Raw genomic sequence first — 18,543 nt, 5'->3', positions numbered from 1 at the left:
AACAAATCACTAACATTTTGTCAAGAATCATAGGCTCTCTTATCATAAAAAGCTAGGCATGTCCTTTTGGAAAGGAAGAGGATGCTCTGTGTGTACCATTCCTTTTCCTTTGAAAAGTGTTTACTTTTAAGGACATCATGTGCTGTGTGTATACAATGTTGTAACTCTTCCTGAAGCTTTGCTTTGAGTTTGCAAGTTCTTAGAAGTCAGTTGATTTACCTCAATGCCTGGTGCATAACTGTATTGTGTTTTGTTTTAACAAAACTAACACAGCGAGTTAATTAATCCCTGATAAGTAATTATTAGATTATTATTGTTAACATGATAAACCCCTGCAATTTCCATGAATTTGGAGCTAGCAGATGTCTTCTCTGCACTGGAGCTACTCAGATCAGGAGTATACCATGCAAGCACAACTCATTCCAAACCCTACCTTCATCCCACCTTGAATCCCAGATTTTGGCCTGCGTCACCATTTATGGGTCAATGGATGCTCTCAAATTCTGCAAAATTTCTGCCTGATACCTTTCATGGGGGAGTAAGCTTTTTTTTAAAATGCGTGTTGAAATTGCAACTGAAATTGGCAACTGTTTGTTTCAGCATATTTTCACAGTTCACCTTGTCTCCTCTGCCCTTTAGCTTCATCTGTCTTGCAGTGAATTAATCCCAATGACCTAAAGATATTTGATTGCTGATGTACCTTCCAGCACCTGAATCAGGGAGCAGCTTTTTGTTTCAAATCTAGCCTGCCTCAAGAAGTTTACTTGAAGGGTTAATTTTAAACTGGGACTGAATAGGTTAAGTATCACTGAAACACCGAGAGAAGCATTGGGTGATTATCATGACAAAGCCAACACCACAATGTCAATGGCACTGGATCATTCTTCATACCAGATGTGACATTTCCTGGGGTTCTCCTTCCTCTCCTGCCCCTCAAGCTATGTATACTCAATTGTGTGTCTCTGTCCCTAATGGAAAGGCATGCCTATGGTTATTCGTGGGCTTCGGTTAATAATTTACCTAATCCTAAATATCAAAATGTTTAAACTGTTTTACAGTACCTTTGCAAACCACTTAATGTCATACAATGTATACAAGTCACAACACGTAGCTAATTCAGCTTCTCTTGAAATATAAACAACTTGTCTAAAATGTTACTGTCTGACTATTTGCTCATTTTGTTAAGGGGGCAGAGATTACACAGGTTCTTGCAGTGTAGATAACCTAAATCCCCATGTTCCTGACCACGTTAATGTATTAAACAGCCTGTCATTTTCCAATCTGTCATTGTAATAACACGTTATTTCAAATACTCTTTGAAATAATACCAGAAACATATTTCATTACAATACTGAAGTAAATGGGATGTTTTAAATGTGGTTTGCTCCATTTGAAAACATGTAAACCTAAAGAACTTTGGGGAAGGCAGGATTGTTTGTGGGTGTTTACAGATGTGTAAGTTGTTACTATAGTGATTCTGTCTGTGTTACATCCTCTACAGTGCTGACACAATGTCTTGGCAATTTCAAAATACAGCTGTTACACAATTGTTCTATATGTAGATTGACAACTAATGGATTACCTGCTTTTTGTGTTAAAATTTTGCTAGAAGCTCCTCCTGATTCACTTTTTTTTCTTTTCCTGGGTTTTTCCAATGCCAACTCATCCTGGAACCTCACCCAAATGTTCATTGATTGTAATCTTGACAAGGAGCTTCAAAATGGCAAGCTGGAGTTCAAACTTCAAAGCCATTTTAACTGGTATTAGGATGTATTGTATGTTGTGAGAGAAGCTTTAATCAGCGGGGAGTGGGACAAAAGGCAAGTAACAGATAAGGGAAGTGGTAGAAGTACACTGTTTGGAAGTAATGGAAACAATGAGAAAGAGGCAGCACATTGGATACACAAGAAGAGCAGGCACAGAGGTATGCAGAGTAGTACAGGAAGAGGAGAGCAATTGAGGAAACAGCCAGGAGGGAAGAAAAAAATTGTGGATGGTTACAGTTTTAGAATAATAAAGTGCTATTTGTGTTGACACTCTTTTTTTAAAAAAAATAAACAAAATAAAGGTAACACCGTATCTGAAATTCCCATCTGTCATTCATTGGTGACCAAGCCAAACAGATCTTGCCTGTGAATATAATTAAAATCTAGTATCCTTTTACAATGTGTACTAAGGGGGTACAGAAGTATCACAGAAAACCCTGACATTGTTCTTCCTCAATATTTATACAAGCAGATTTTCCTGCACAAGTTATTGGTAATTACTAGACAGCACAAAAATACTGTTGCCCCTTTCCACAAGTCAGAAGCATCTGGTCAAGTGTAATTTCAAAACTTATTTTGTTCGAATTAACTTTGCATGAGAAATTGAACTTGAAGCCTTTAATGTCCATCTGTCACAGCATGTGATCAAATGAGACATTTATTCTAAGTTATTCTTTAATGAATACCACAAAGTGAAATAGCTACTGATTTGCAGATGGCAAATTCTACCCTTTACATTGGAATGTGTGTTTGGCGAATTAAGCTGGTTGAAGTCGAATGTTGCAAAGTTGGTAAAGGGTTTGTGGATTGCAAAACAGGACATCTGGATTTGTTTGTCATATGTTAGGGGAAAGAGTGTGTGGTCCCTTTAAAAGGTGTGTCTTTTTAGTCTTGGAGAACAGTCTGGAGATAGCATCAGATGCGCAGTGTTCTTGAAATTGAAACATTGTATCACAAGGCTGTACTGTTAGCAGGCAAAGCAGCATTTTTTTCAAGACAACAGGTTTTTGAATTTGGCCAATTAATTTAAACCAGGCTTCAGATACCAAAGCCCAGGTAAATTTAAATCTGATGGTTTTGCCAACCTCGGACCAATCATAGTTTAAGAAATTAACAAGTCATCAAGGGTATAAAAGAAGAGGGCATTTGAAAATGGGGGTAAGAGCAAACTGTCATCTGTTAAGAGAATAGTTCTCAACAGCTATCAGCTCTAAAGAAAGAAAAACACTTGCTGTCTCAGAAATCACTCAGATCTTAGAGTAAGCACCCTCTAAATAAAAATACTATTATTCTCAGCTAATATTCCTGATACAAGAATTCAACAGAGAAAGGCATTCCTGAATGGAAAACAGCAGAGAAGGCAAAGCAGCGGGTGATATGGTGGCTCAGTGGTTAGCACTGCTGCCTCTCAGCACTAGAGATCCGGGTTCGATCCCAGTCTCGGGCAACTATAGAGTTAGCACATTCTCCCTGTGTCTGCGTGGGTTTGCCCCAGGTGCTCCAGTTTTCCCCCCACAGTCCAAAGATGTGCAGAGTCGGTGGATTGGCCATGCGAAATTTCCTATAGTGTCCAGTGATATTTGGGTTAGATGTGGGGAAATGCAGCTGTAATGAGTCAGGGTGGGTTGCTGTTTGGAGGGGAAGTGTGGACTTGTCGGGCTGAATGGCCTGTTTCCACACTGTAGGGATTCTGTGAAGATTCTGGAAGATTTATCCTGGCTGTAATTTTAAGAGTCTAAGTTGTAAGTTTTTTTTTGTTTCTTATACTTTGGTTTATGTGAGTGGGAAATATCTATGGAGCAGCATACCATTAGAATTTTGTTTTATTCAGGAGTTTAGAAAATTAGGGGGGAATTGTTTGGTTTGTTAGTAGTTGTTAATTTGTTTGCTGTTAGAGTTAGCTATATAAAATTGTTACTTGTTGATTGTAGAGCAACTGTCAGGAGTTCATTTTATTTCACCTGTACGTTATAACAGGTTGGGAAATGAGGGACAGGCAAACCACTTTTCACATTTCCTTTAACAAATTACGACGTGAGGTGAGCTTTATAGGGTTTTCAGTTTTAGTTATCAGAGAGGTGTCGACCACATAGGTAAGACCTTAAAAAGTAGGAATAGGAATGGAAGTAAGCCGTTTGGTCCCTCAAGCCTGCTCCACCATTCACTTAGATCGTGGCTGATTTGACGTTCCTCATGTTCGCTACTTGCCTGTTCTCTGTTACACTCAATTCCCCTCCTGATCAAGAAACAATCTACCTCAGCCTTATTTATACACGAGAACTCTGCCTCCATAACTCTCTGTGGCAAGAAGTTCAAAAGTTCTCTCCATCTTCCTCATCTCAGTCTTAAATTGGTGGCCTTTTATTTTGAGACAATGACCTCTGGTCCTAGACTGTCCCACGAGGGAAAACATCCTTTCAGTAATTACCCTGTCAAGCCCCTAAAGAATCCAACATGTTTCAATGAGATCATCTCTAATTCTTCTAAACTCCAGTGACAAGCATGCCAACCTGTTTAGCCTTTGCTCATAAAACAATCCCTGTACACGAGGGATTATCCTCGTGAACTTTCACTGAACTGTCTCCAATGAAATGATATTCTTCCTTAAATAAGGAGAGGAAAACTGCTCACACTACTCCAGATGTGGTCTCACCACCACCTTGTACAGTTGTGGTAAAACATCCCTACTCTTATACTCCAACTCCTTAAAATAATCCATTAGCCTTCCTGAATACCTGCTGCACCTGTGTACTAACTTTCTGTTTCATGTAGAAGTATCCCAAGTACCTTTGTGCTGCAGCTTTCTACAGTTTTTCTCCATTTAAATACTACTGATCTTTTGTTCTCCTGTCCAAAGTGAACAGAAGTTCACATTCTTTGCACTGTGCTGCATTTACCAACTTTTTGCCCAATTATTTAACTCAATAATATAAATGTTTTAGGTCTGGAACATTATAAATTTCAAAAGATGGTTGATGGGTGCAGGACATTCAGTACTTTTAGCCTGTTCCACCATTCTAGATCATGGATATTGACCTACTGTAATGCTAAAGTCCAAAAATGTACAGGTTAAGTAGATTGGCTATGCTAAATTGCCTGTAGTGTTTAGGGAGAAAAATGCAGAGATAGTTGGAGGGTGGTTCTGGGTGGGATGCTCTTCAGAGGGTCAGAGTGGCATGTTTCCATACTCTAAGGATTCTGTGATTTAATTTTGCTGTTCTCTTCCTGTGTCCATTGATATTCACTAGTAACTAGAAATCTATCAATCTGTCTTGAGCGTACTTGATGACTAAACTTCCACTGCACATTCTCTGTCAGATAATTCCAAAGATCCATTACTTCAGAGTGAAGAAATTTCTCCTAATCTTAATCCTAAATGGCATGCCCCTAGTTCTAGATGTCACCTCCCTGCCACTCAGCAAACGAAGGTATCCTTAGTGCACCTACCTTGTAGATCCCTCGAAAAATGCTTCCATAAGATCACCTCTCATTTTTCTGAACTACAGAGAATACGGAAGGGGAATGTGGTTCTGCTGTCAGAATTGAGGGAGCTGGGTAGAAGATGAACAAGCAGAACTTAAAAAGTAATAATCTCCAGATGACTCCCAGTGCCTCAAGAATAAAACAGATGAATGTTTGGTTGAGAAGACAGTGGCGGAGGAGGGAAGGATACTAATCCCGGGGACACTGGGATTGACTGAGAGATTGGACCTGTACAGACCAGATAGGGTACACCTAAACAGAGCCAGGACTGAGTTATTTGTGCAGTGTCTTCTTAGTGCTGTTGTGAAGGGTTTAAACTAAATCAGCACAAGAGCGGAAATGGGGAGAGTAAATCCGAGAGGAATATCAGGGAACACAAAATACAAAGAGAAAGTTTGCGTTAGAACTGAAAATAGTAATTTGGTAGTTGGAGCTGGACTAAGGGAGAAATTGAAACATTTGAAACCACTGATACAATGCAAGTGTGAGAGTACAGGGAGTATACCAAATAAGACTGAGTTACAAGCATGAAAGAGAAGAACTGATTATCACATTCCTGGATTCAAAGTCTTCAGGAAAGACGAGAAAAGGAGGAAGGTTACGATATTGGTTGTAGTGCTGGACAAGGACAGAATCAATTTTAGAACTGGAATGAGATGACAACAAAGCAGTGACAAAGTGGTTGATGAGGATAATGCTTTAGATTTGGTTTATGTCAATTTTCTCATGGTGCTTATACAATGATGCATAACAGACCTGATATCAAAGTAAGAGATCGTGGAATAATGGGGATAGTAGCGATGTGGATGCAAAATTTATTGAGTAATAGGAAATGGAGAATAGTGGTTAATGGATATTTTTCGGGCTGGAGGAAGGTTTGTCGTGGAGATTTCCAGGAGTTGCTACTGCAATCTTTGCTGCTCCTGATGCATATTGATGATCTTGACCTTGGTGTATAGGAAAACATTTCAAAGTTTACAGAAGATACAAAACTTGGAAGCTGGTATAGAACTTGACCAACTTGTTGATGCCCTTTTGAAGTGGTCAGAGGTGTGGCACATGTTGCTTTGCGGAGAAGTGTGAAGTGATCCATTTTGGTAGGAAAAAATATGTAGAGATATTCTACAATGGAGGATCCAACTCAACAGGATGTGATGAAGCAGGAAGATTTGGGTGTACATGTGCATAAGTCACAAAAGAGGAGCAGGAGAGAGCCAATAAAACATACAATACCCTAGGCTTCATGGTAGATGCATGGAGTACAAGAGCAAGAAGGTGACGATGCTGAACTTGTATAAAACAGTAGTTAGATCTCAGCTGCAGTATTGTGCACTGTTCTCAGTGCAGGAAGGTTGTGACCACATTGGAGAACGTGCAGGAAAGTTTCACAAGAAAGCTTCTCAAAATGAGGAACTTCAGTTAGTTTGATGTATGAGAAAGGTTGGGGCTGTTTCCCCTTGGAGAGGGGAAGGCTGAGAGAAGATTTTATTGAAGCCTTCAAAACGATGAGGGGTCTGAACAGAGAAAAAATGGAGGAAAATATTCTTGCTCATGAAAGAATTAAGAGTGAAGGGGCACAGATTTCAAGTAATTTGCAAAGGGAGCAAGTGAGATGTGAGAAAACCTTCACACAAGTGGTTTGGGTTTGCCTTAATGGAGGCAGGTCAATGAGATATACAGACATTAATGATAATTGGTATAAATATAAAATGCATGGTTACGGGGAAAAGGCAACAGACTGGCATTAAGCCATAATGCCCATTCGGAGAGCCAGTGCAGACACGGTCTCCATAATGATTTTGATTGCATTTGCTAAGCACTAATTGGCTGTCATGTTTCCTCCATGACAGTGCAAAAACTTCAAAAGGTATTTCATTCGCTGTAAAGCAAGTAGAGAGGTCTGGCTGTCATGAAAAGTGCTTTAAGAATGAAACTGTTTTGTCTTAAGGTTTCAGACCAAGAGGTATTAAAGATAAATTGGTGGATGGTATAAATGAATTGCTGAAAGCATAGAAACCAGGAATAAATTGTTGTCTTTTCAGTTTGCACATTGCATTTTGCAGTGCGCCTAAGGAAATTATGTTAGATCATACCCTGCCAGGTAAATCTATGTTTCATATGTTAGCCTTCATTCATCACACTTTAGATGTCACACATGCAAATGATTGTAATAAATCATTAGCAAAACTCAGAGATATATAAGCAGTTTCCTTTCATTGACTCTAGCTCATTTGGGCCATCGACCTCAATGTGCCATTATAGCATTGGCTTTAAGTGAATTATGTTGAATAACATTAGAGTATTGAGTTTGAATATTCAAATCGGGCTACAGAACCTTGGTCCATCAACATTGTCACAGGAAATCAATTATTACACAAATATTTTTGACACAGGCATTGAAATTTCTAAATGTGCCAAAGCTGTGACAAACCAGGTAGAAGGATGTGGGTGAAATTGTGAAGATATGATGAAGGAGTGGGCAGTTAAATTGCAAATAAAGTACAATTTTGATCATTGTAATCATGTATTTTGGGAAAAGGAAATGATTGTACTATTAATTGGAAATTCTCATTAGAATGGAAGGACAGAAAAATGTTCAGCGTATATATGCCTTTTTAGAAAGAGGATTAGAGGTGGAGAAAATCATGATAAAGGAAAACACGAAGCTATAAAAACAAGATCTAAGCAAGAACTTCACTCTTCATCAGAACTGGAGCCGAGAAGATAAATGAGCAGTTGAGTTCTTTATAAAAAGTAAATTTAAAAGTAAATATGGTATGTGTAAACTGGTATTTATAAATATACGTAAATAGCAAATTGTATAGAAAAATGTTAAGTAGCTGTTCACAACAATTTAGGAAATATTTTTGTAAATATTTAGGTAGAAGGTAAAATAAAGCTATTAAATATTACACAAACAGAAATTGCTGGAAAAACCCAGCAAGTCATCTAGCATCTGTGGATTGAAAGCAGAGTAAACATTTTCAAGTCCAGTGTCCATTCTTCAGAATTGAAGGGATTTGCTGAACTTTTCCAGCAATTTCTGTTTTTGCTTCTGATCTCCAACATTCACAGTTTGTTGGTTTTCCATTCTATTAAACATTACCTTTTAGACAGTGCGGTTTGTTGTCACTGAGAAATTGGACATTTGCAGGGGTAAGTTAGATGATAATATTTGTGTAATGTGGAAATAGGCAACATTGAGAGAAGCAGTTGAACTGTGGAGAAGTTAATGGTAATGAGTTGGGTAAGTGTATGTGGTGACTGAAGATTCAAAGTAAGCGATGCAGTATTAAAATTTCAGCAGGAAATGATGGGCTGTAGAGAATTTTGAGTTAGCAACTTCTCTGCAAAATATGAGGATGAGGGACAAGTGTGGAAGATGGAGCTTCAGCCATTAAGACGAAGAGAACGGTGAAAAAATAGGTCACCAGAAATGTTAAAAGTCATGTACAGTTTTAATAGCTAATTTAGGCAAGTTTAAGATGACTTCAGATGTTAACTCTGGCTCAGTTGGCATCAGTCTTGCTGATGAGTCAGAAGGTTATGGATTCAAGGCTGCACTCAGGCAGAATTTGATGTCCTCCCTTTTGGGTAATTTTGGTGGTGGGTGGGTTAGATCTTGTCAGCTTCCTCCCTCTGCCCCAAATATGTCTATGGTCTAGAGATTTGTGGTTGGTGTTCCTGCAGCCAAATGAAGCCTTAAAGTGAGCGTTAGTTGCCCATTTAATGCCCATATTCCATGGCTCCTGGTACTTATCTAGCAATGGGTTAGTGAATTTCCCTGAGGGAAGCCTAAGAAGCAAACCCTGTTGGATTCGCAATAGCACTTAATAGTCAATACCACCTGACATTGGGTCCTGCCTCTTGTAAACCCTTGCCTTTTGATTTCCCTCTCGTGCCATTCACTAACCTGTGACCTGAGCCCCTCTGCGACTATAGCCTTGGATGGGTGTCGCACTGGCAGAGATCACTATGCCCCAAGTGCTGCTGTATAGCAACAAAGAATTAGCCCCTGTCAGTGAATGGAACATTAACCTTGATTGCAGGCAAGGCCTCCTGCTGCCCAGTTAAGTGGTAGAATGCCACTTTCTGTGAAGGCATTAAGTGCCAGCATCGGGCTTTAGCCACTACTCCAGCTGGCTTGCAAGATTTGCTTACATGAAATTCTACCCTCGGAATTGAGCACAAAAATGAAGTTGACACTCTAGTGAAGTACTGAAGGATTGCTGCATTGCTGGATGTCTTATCCTTCTGATGTTAACCCTAACCTGAGGCCCACTGTTCTCTCCAGTAGAAGTAATAGATCCAAAGGCACCATTTTTAAGAAGGGCAGGGTTGTTACCTCTAGTGGCTTGGCCAATATTTATCCTTCAGTCAACGTCACAACAAAACATGCAAGCTGACTATCACATTTCTGTTTCCAGAAATTTGCTGTGTCGGTATTGGCAACTGTGTTTTCGACATATCAATGGTGACTATGCTCGAAAAGTACTTGATTGAATGTAAAACATTTGGAACACCCTGAGGTTGTGACAAGTGCTACCCAAATGCAAGTTCGGCTTTTAATTTTTTTTCCCCCAAGTGAAATTTTCTTTTCAAAAGTTGGGAATAGAATGAAATCAAGCAAAAGACCGTGCTCTTAACAAAAAGGGAGAACAACAAAACACAGAGGTTTGGATTAGTTCTCTATACTTGAGCCAAATGTGAACCTGCACCGCTGGTCTAACCCCAGGCCACCAACAGGCCATTTTCTTGTTGTGGCATGATTGGGCCCAGCAGAATGACGCGCCGTGCTCACTGCGAATCAGCCTTATTAAGAGCTGAGTTGAGGGCAGCTAGAATTTTCCAGTCGGCTTCCATGTTCCTCATTGGCGGAGGCCAGATGAGGTGTCTGAATGCCATCAGGCCAGCATTCCAAGCAAGCTTAAAACTAAACTAAAGGCAATGGAGAGCAGCCTATTCTGACCTCCCTGGCCGTTCAATTTGTTTTTTGGCTAAAATCTTAAACAAATTGGAGAGAGGTGCTGTTCTTTTGGAGCACCCTATCCCTTCCTTGCCTTCCATTACAGTCTGTCATTCCTCTCTAGCTGGAAGACTTCTGCTTGGCCGTCCAACTTTTAGACCCCGACTGCCTTCCTTAATTGGATGTACAATCTGTCTTCCTGGTAGTTAAAAGCATGGCCTTGTGAAAATCCCAGTGAGTGATTTTTCTCCTACAACGGGAAGGGTGGCAGCCCCCCCCACCCCCCCACCACATACTATTGCCAATGAGAAATCTAACCCTAAAAGTGGAAATAAAATGCTTAAAAGTTAGATAGTGAAACATCGAAACAGGGCTAGAATGGAAATGACATTGCAGTTATATAGCCACTTTAGTGTAGGAAAAAAATCCCCTTGCCTTGTAGCTTCCTTCGCACATATTAAGAAAAGCCTCGTCAAAGAGGTAGGTTTGAAGAATCAATCTAGAAGTGGTGAGTTTTAGATAGAGAATTCCGACTTTAGGATCAAAGAAGCTAAATGCACAACAACCATTGATACAGCAATGTCATAGAGAATACACTGAAGTCCTAACTGAGGAATGCAGAGAACGCGGATGTTGTGAGGGGGAAGAAGTTGTGGAGATAAGGAACGGTGATGTTATTGACGAATTTGAATGCAACAAGGCGAACTGTAACGTTTGCAGCATTGCTGGAGCGTGGCAGAGACTGGTGAGTGAGACTCGGAACAAGTTCCCAAAAAAGAAACAGTGTTTTAGATGAGTCCACCATGCTGTGGACAATGGAAGACTCAACTGTGACAGCTTTGGAAATATCAGGTCTGGCTGTAGGAGGAAGGGCAGATGGAGTTGAAAGTAAGCAGTTCTGGTGTTTGAGAGCATTTGTCATCAGAAACATGGCTCAATATCATGTTAGATGCCAAATATACAAGCAATTTGATTCAGCCTCCATCAGTGAGCAAAATGAAGGATGAAGTCAGAGGCAGAGGATTTAAAATAGTGATCTTTGCCATATTTAATTGGATGAAATGTCTCCTCTACTGAGACTAAATATGAGCCAAATGATCATGATGTTTTTGAACATTATGGGGATGAAAGAGGTACTGGTTGAAAAAAATGCACTGTGCCATTATGAAAGTCCAAATAGTGGGAGCAAGAAATTTAGAGAAAATAAAACTGGATTGACATGAAAACAAATGCCATGGTGAGAAATGAATACCAGCTGTGGTTTAAAAGTGGAAATACTGAATGCAGGAGTTAAAAGAAAACAGATTTGTGCTTGCGAACACAAGCAGCCACTTTTGAGAAAGGATAAAATGAATATCAATAATAAGAAAGTATGGAATGAGGGAAAGATAGACACAAAGAAAAAAGAAAATGTCAGGAATGAGAATAATAGAAACCATTCAGGTAGATGCAAACTTCAATGAATGTAACAGATTGTAGGTCACAGCTAAAATAAACAACTTGTGTATTAAGTTGAAACCTAAGCACAAGTCCTTGTAAATTAAGAGTGTACTTAACCTTGTACAGGTAGGTTTTAACAATTGTCTGCACCTAGCATTACATAAAATGCTTTACCTTCTTAAAATCTGATATTAACTGCTTCCAACAGTTCTTGAATCAATTAAAAACAATCTCAGGCTGATAATGTGGTCCTATGAAAACAAATTAGAAGCGCATGACTGTGCTACCTGTTAATGTATTTAGATAATGGAATAAGATTACATGAAGAATTCCTCGGGAATGATTTGGAAATACTTCAATGGATTACATAATAAAACACCAGAAAGGAATCTTTCAAATGGAACAATATTTATTTATAATTAAGGTCCCAAAGTAGTCAGTGTCCTCGCTTTACTTAGAAGTGCAAAATGTAGCCAACATGATGTCATTTGTATCTTAAATATGTTCTACCAACTGTCTGGCAAAACTAGCAAGAACAATATTTGTGCATAGGCAATATGTTACCTCCAGTTAATAAAATGTTACCTTTACTCTGCATCAAAGAGCACTGTCAGCTGAGCGCTGTCTCAGGATTTTGTTTTCTAATACAGTATTTAACAGGGAGAAAAAAGTGCCCTTCACCATTTTGGAGCTGGTTATGATATGTCCCATTAAAGTGGTGCCTTTAACCATTTTTCCATGAGTGCTGGTAAAATGTTGGCTGTAGGAGAAAAGTCACATGCTGAGGCTGGCTTTTCAAGAATAATGATGGGACATACTGTAAGATATAATTGACATAAGTAAGCCTCATAGTAGATACTGTCAAAAGGAATTTCCAATGCCTTGAACAGTGGCTGAATTGCAATACGTAAAATGAACTCTTGCCAGATTTCCAATGACTCTCAACTAATTGTATCTTGGTTATTTGTTTGTGTGAGACAATTAGCTACGAAGCTGATTGTTTTTAGCATTATTTTCCACTGAGGTAAGAAGTCTCGAATATATAGGTTCGATTGTTTTGGAGGCTGTATTTCCTTTTGGGTATAACTTGAGAAGCAGAGAAGCTGATTAATGAGCAATGACACACTTCTTTTAAAAGAGGCCTGAGGAGGTGACAACAGGAAACGAGTGGGAAGACGTTGCAATTGAGAAAGGAATGTAGTCAGTACAGAAGCAACTCTGATTTGGACCAGTAAGGGAGAGCTTATTATGTCAGAGGGGAGATGATGTTGTACAGAAAGTTACAACACCTTACTATTTCTGTTTCCAACTTATGGATATCTCAAAAGGTGGAACAAGGTCCAGAGTAATAGGAGGACTCAAAAGGCCCAATTCTTTAAACTTCCGCAGAGCATCACCAATAAGGGGAGGTGACAGCCTAGTGGTGTTATTGCTGGACTGTTAATCCAGAGACCCAGGTAATATTCTGGGGACCCAGATTTGAATCCCACCAGGGAGGTGGTGGAATTTGAATTCAATTTTTTAAAAATCTGGTATTAACAGTCTAGTGATGACCACAAACACATTGCTGATTGTTGAACCCATCTGGCTCACTAACGTCCTTTCAGGAAGGAATTGCCATCCTTATCTGATCTGGCCTACATGTGACTCAGGACCCACAGCAATGTGGTTGGCTCTAAACTGCCCTCTGGGACTTTAAGAATGAGCAATAAATGCTGGCCTAGCCAGCAACAGCATCAACCTTCCATTGTTTTGCTGATGATTGAGAATAGACTGATGGACTGGAAATTGAATTTGCTTCAGAATTTGTGGACAGAACATATCGGGGCAGTTTTTCACATTGTTGAGTAGCTGTCAGTATCATGGCTAGTCTGTAATAGCTAGGCGAGGGGCACAGTTAGTTCTGGAGCACAAATCCTCGGTACTATTGCCAGAATGTTGTCAGGGTCCACAGCCTATGGAGTATCCAGTACCTTCAGCCATTTCTTGATGTCACGTGGAATAAATTGAATTGGGTGAAGACTGATATCTGTCATGCTAGGAACCTGAGGAGGAGGCCAAGATGGGATCATCTCCAAACTGTTCGCTGAAGCTCAGCCTGTCTTTGTTTTAAAACTGCAAATTTGGGATGCATTTAAATTGGGCCATGCAAATAACAAAAATACTTGATAAGCAGGTTTTATTCTGTGCTCAGTTGTCCTTGTAACTCTACAAGTTAAAAACTCTCTTCTTAAAACAAAAATTTGTTGAACTTTTGCCATTTTGGTGGTTCTCAGGTAAACCTGCAGAGTATATATGAAAATACAGAAGAATGCTACAAAGTATCTCAAAATAGTAATTAGAGTTTATTTGAAATCATGCTCAACAGTTCATTAAATGAAATAGCTGAGATTTTTGTGAAATATGTATGGTTTTGACTTCTAATTTGAACGAAGTCAGCTTCTGTCTGGTGTTGTCAGTGTTTTCATGTCTTTATCACTTGAAGAACAAATGTGCTCAGTGACACAGCTGGGAAAGTAAAGGGAATCTTGCTTATGATCTCTTGATTCAAAACCCCTTTGATTAATTTTTTAGCAGTAAATACTCTCTGCTGTGTCTTTGCCTATTTAATTCAACTTATTTAATTTCATGAGAAAATGACTTCAAATTAATACAAACAAACTATATGTTGTGAAGTTTTTAAATTTCCTGTTCAGAGATTCTTAGGGCTGTAGAAATACTTAGCTCTGTTATAACTCTCTTGTTTCTTCTGCCAGACACACTATTTTGGACTGTGGTTCCTCAGTAAGACCCAACAGGGACGATGGGTGGAGCTAGAAAAAGCCCTAAAAAAGCAACTCGACAAATTTGCCAATGAGCCTCTCCTCTTCTTCGGAGTGATGTTCTATGTACCCAGTGTCTCAAGACTTCAGCAAGAAGTCACAAGGTACAGAAAACTAACAAACATTTTTCTCTTAGATAACGACGTGTGGAGCTGGATGAACACAGCAGGCCAAGCAGCATCTCAGGAGCACAAAAGCTGACGTTTCGGGCCTAGACCCCTCTGATGAAGGGTCTAGGCCCGAAACGTCAGCTTTTGTGCTCCTGAGATGCTGCTTGGCCTGCTGTGTTCATCCAGCTCCACACTTTGTTATCTTGGATTCTACAGCATCTGCAGTTCCCATTATCTCTGAAACATTTTTCTCTTAGTGTCTTTTAAATTGAGGTAGAAATGATCTTCAGGAAGAATTGTGAACTTGCAAAATTTTCATTCTGCAAAAATTTACAACTGATGAGATAAAAAGATAACTGTGAATGCTGAAATAAAAGTTTTAAAATGCTTGAACTCACTATTATTTCTTCTTTTCACTGACGTTTTGGTGCAAAATCTTTGATCAGTTCTGTTTCAGGGTCTTATTTAAAATGAAACTTTTTTCCCACTTTTGAATACTGAACGATTTGCTATATATTTCAGAAATATCACTGGAACATCTGTTTCTCTGGTGCTGTCGCATACGTCATGTTGAATAGGAAAGAATGAGTATTAATGCAGCAAGCAGCGCAGACTAGAGAGGATAATGTGTGACATGATGAAGGCTGTGTTTGAACATGAGTTGGATAATAAGATGAAGTGTTGAGGATAAAAGTTGGTTTCTAATGTTGCTATTTGTGATGCATGCAAAACTAAAACACTTGGATGCATAATTCTTTTGCATCTTTGGTGTATTTATTCGTTACCATTCCGGTCTCTTTTTCACATTAGAGCATGCTTTTAAAGCCTCTGAGGTAGAGGAATTTCAGATATATTATTTAAATGTTGGATGCAATTTTTAAATTTTTGAACATTGTGTTAACGTACAAAAATGCAACATTTTGACACATTCACAATAAATTCAAATGCTTGCAAATGATTTCAATAACTCAAAATTCTATTACACCAGTAAGAATTACAAAGTATTTACATGCTTTGGCCTAGCTGCTTTATTTCGTTATTTATGGTTCACAAAATCCTGTTACCACTTTTCTTCATCCAGCCTTTCAAACCATAACCTCTGAAACCTCTCTACCATATATTTTTTTTAAATTTAGCATGCCTCAAATGCTTGTATATTATTTGCTTCATTTACTCCATATTGTACAGTGAGGTCCACACTCTAACTCCTCTTGGGGTAAAGAACGTTCTCTGAAATTTCTTGTTGAATTATCTTCAATATATGTACTCTGTTTATTTTGTGTTTATAACCCCTAGATTGAGATTACCCTACAAGCAGAAACATTTCCGCTTTTTGACATACCAGATTCCCCAGAATTGTAAACTCATCTATTAAGTACTAGCCCCAGCCATCTATTCCCTCAATAAAATATCCCCTGCCTGTTCCACATTTCCTGATAGTTTGCAGGCGATCCATTCTGGGATCATCTATATAGCTTCAAAAAAAAAGAACTGAGCCTGTAGTCTTAAAAGTGGTTCATGATTTTAAGATTACAATGATTGACATTACAAATTAAATTGGTTACTAGCTGAACTATTCATTATAAATAAAATGACAATTCCTTCACTGCTTATGTTTTAATTACCAACTCTGACTGCCTTTAAAGCTAGTACCTTAGGCACTTGTCACAAGGATTTCATTTAATTCTTCAGCTGGTAGAGTAATGAGAGGGAACTCACCTAAAAGCCCAACATAATGAACTGGAGATTTGATTTTGAACTAGCCTTGGGTAATTCTTCAGCTACAGGGTACTGTTCTGTTTGACTGATCAGAAGTACCGGTTTGAGTGGAATGTTTAACATTTTGATGGAGTGGCTTGTCTCAGATAGCCCTTAATAGGCAAACAAAAAAGATATTAAGATTGATTCTGAATTCGGCACAAGTAACAGACTTTGAAATTTGAAACGTGTTTCATCTACATTATTGTTTAGAGAACCATGGATAGCTATTCTGTTCTAGAGGACAAAATTTTATGTGAATTGAGGACAATCCACTTCTGGGATAAGTGGCTGATCCACGTCTGCCCAGTCGAACAGCCTGAAAACCTGCAGCTTGCCGGGATGGCTCAATTCAGGTCATCACTGCCAAGGATCAGAGAGAAGAGGAATCATTGAGATATATAGCACAGAAACAGGCCCTTCAGTCCAAGTCATTCATGCCAACCAGATATGCTGTGTAAATCTAGTCCCATTTGCCAGCATTTGGCCCATATATCTCTCTAATTCTTTCCCATTCACACACCCATCCAGATGCCTTTTAAATGTTGCAGTTATACCAGCCTCCTCCACTTTCTGTGGCAACTTATTCTATGTATGCGCCACCCTCTGCATGAAAAGGTTGCCCCTGATGTCTACTTTATATCTTTTTCCTCTCACCTTAAACCCACACCTTCTAGTTTTGGACTCCCCTACCACAAGGGAAAGACCTTGCCTATTTACCCTATCCATAGCCCTTGTGATTTTGTAAACCTGAACAAGACCATCCTTCGGCTTCTGATGGTCCAGGGAAAATAGCCCTAGCCTATTCAGGCTCTCCCTATAGCTGAAATCCTTCAACTCTGGCAACATCCTTATAAATCTTTTCTGCGTCCTTTTGAGTTTCACAACATCCTTCCTGTAGGAGAGACACAAGAATTGCACACAATACTCAGAGTGGCCTAACCAATGTCCCATACAGCTGCAACATGACCTCCCAACTCCTACAAATAAAGGCAAGTATACCAAACAGCTTCTTCACTATCCTGTCTACCTATAACTACACTTACAACAAACTATGCACCTGCACTTCAAGGTCTTTATTCAGCAACACTCCCCCAAGACCTTACCATTTTCATTCAGAGATTTATTTTTTTCATTTGCTGGGATTAACCAGGCAAGCCCTAGCAATTGGGAGTGTTGAAGTATCCATTTGGGACTGTTGCACTGCTGGAAAATTGCAGCTTAAAATGGTGGTTAATGGTCCAGTTAACTGAATTAATTGGCTGCCTGCTTCCAGTAGATAGGCATCTACCCAACTGCCCTTCCCAATCACTGGTGGTGATGGGAATATGTCAGGCATCTCTCTTCTGTCATTGTTTTACAAGCTGTCCCCTCTCCTAGCCCATCACGAGAGGGCTATTAAAATTCTGACGAACAGCTCAACTTCACCTGTCTCAACATACCGGTTCTTCTGCTTTTGTTGTATTGTTTTCGTCTGAAGCAATTCATTCTTTTCTACTTCCTGTGCTTTCTAAACCAAACTGGAGCTGGAGTTGAATGCTGTGGGACACTGGGAGAGTTTTTGCTTTTTTTTCCTCCTCTCAAAAGTGCCATGGGAGCTTTTAACGTCAAATTAAATCACTGGAATGGATAAATGAGGCCTTGACTTAATGTTTCATCTGAAAGTTAATTGCTTTTAATGACTGCTTGTGTTGGATATAACTAGGTCAATTATGACAGCTTAGTCTGTATTCGAATACCAAAGCGGAGCTTGAACTCATGACTAAGAATGCAGATGTGACCATTGAACCAAAACAGTATAAATCAATGAGGTTTGAATTTCTGCTCAAGTACTGTTGCTGAGCTGATGGGTTTCACCCACATCTGGAAGCTCAAATGGTTCCTTCTCCAGTCCTCTTGATCTTGAAAGAATCTGTCAAAAATCAGAACAAATGGGGTGAAAATATTGCGGTTAACTCAATTTACCTTGTAACATGTGGTTCTCATGCAAAAGACAATTTTCTTGAAAATTGGATCATCCACACAGCCAGTTTCCAGTTGGCATTTTAACTGGCCAAGAATTAAGTCTAAATGGGCCTTCCAATTTGAGATCTAGTTCCATTCACGAGCAATAACAACAATTTATGTTTACATTTATATAACAATGATTCCCACTGGTTACAAAGACAAAGGAAGGAAAATAATTTTGGAGATGTATC

General features: G+C 39.2%; 1 protein-coding gene across 5 annotated transcripts in view; it reads left to right on the top strand.

The window, feature by feature from the left end:
* Positions 1 to 18,543, top strand: part of LOC125454778 (tyrosine-protein phosphatase non-receptor type 14-like) — a 278,893-nt gene that overhangs the window by 120,209 nt on the left and 140,141 nt on the right. For all 5 annotated transcript variants that reach the window (XM_059648575.1, XM_048535977.2, XM_059648573.1 and 2 more), the window contains one exon: positions 14,412 to 14,581. In XM_059648575.1, the coding sequence (XP_059504558.1) occupies positions 14,412 to 14,581 (170 nt within the window). The remainder of the gene's footprint in view (positions 1 to 14,411; positions 14,582 to 18,543) is intronic.

This window comes from Stegostoma tigrinum, chromosome 9, assembly GCF_030684315.1.
Source record: "Stegostoma tigrinum isolate sSteTig4 chromosome 9, sSteTig4.hap1, whole genome shotgun sequence".
NCBI classification, from domain to species: Eukaryota; Metazoa; Chordata; class Chondrichthyes; order Orectolobiformes; family Stegostomatidae; genus Stegostoma; species Stegostoma tigrinum.
This window is presented reverse-complemented; position numbering and strand designations above follow the sequence as displayed.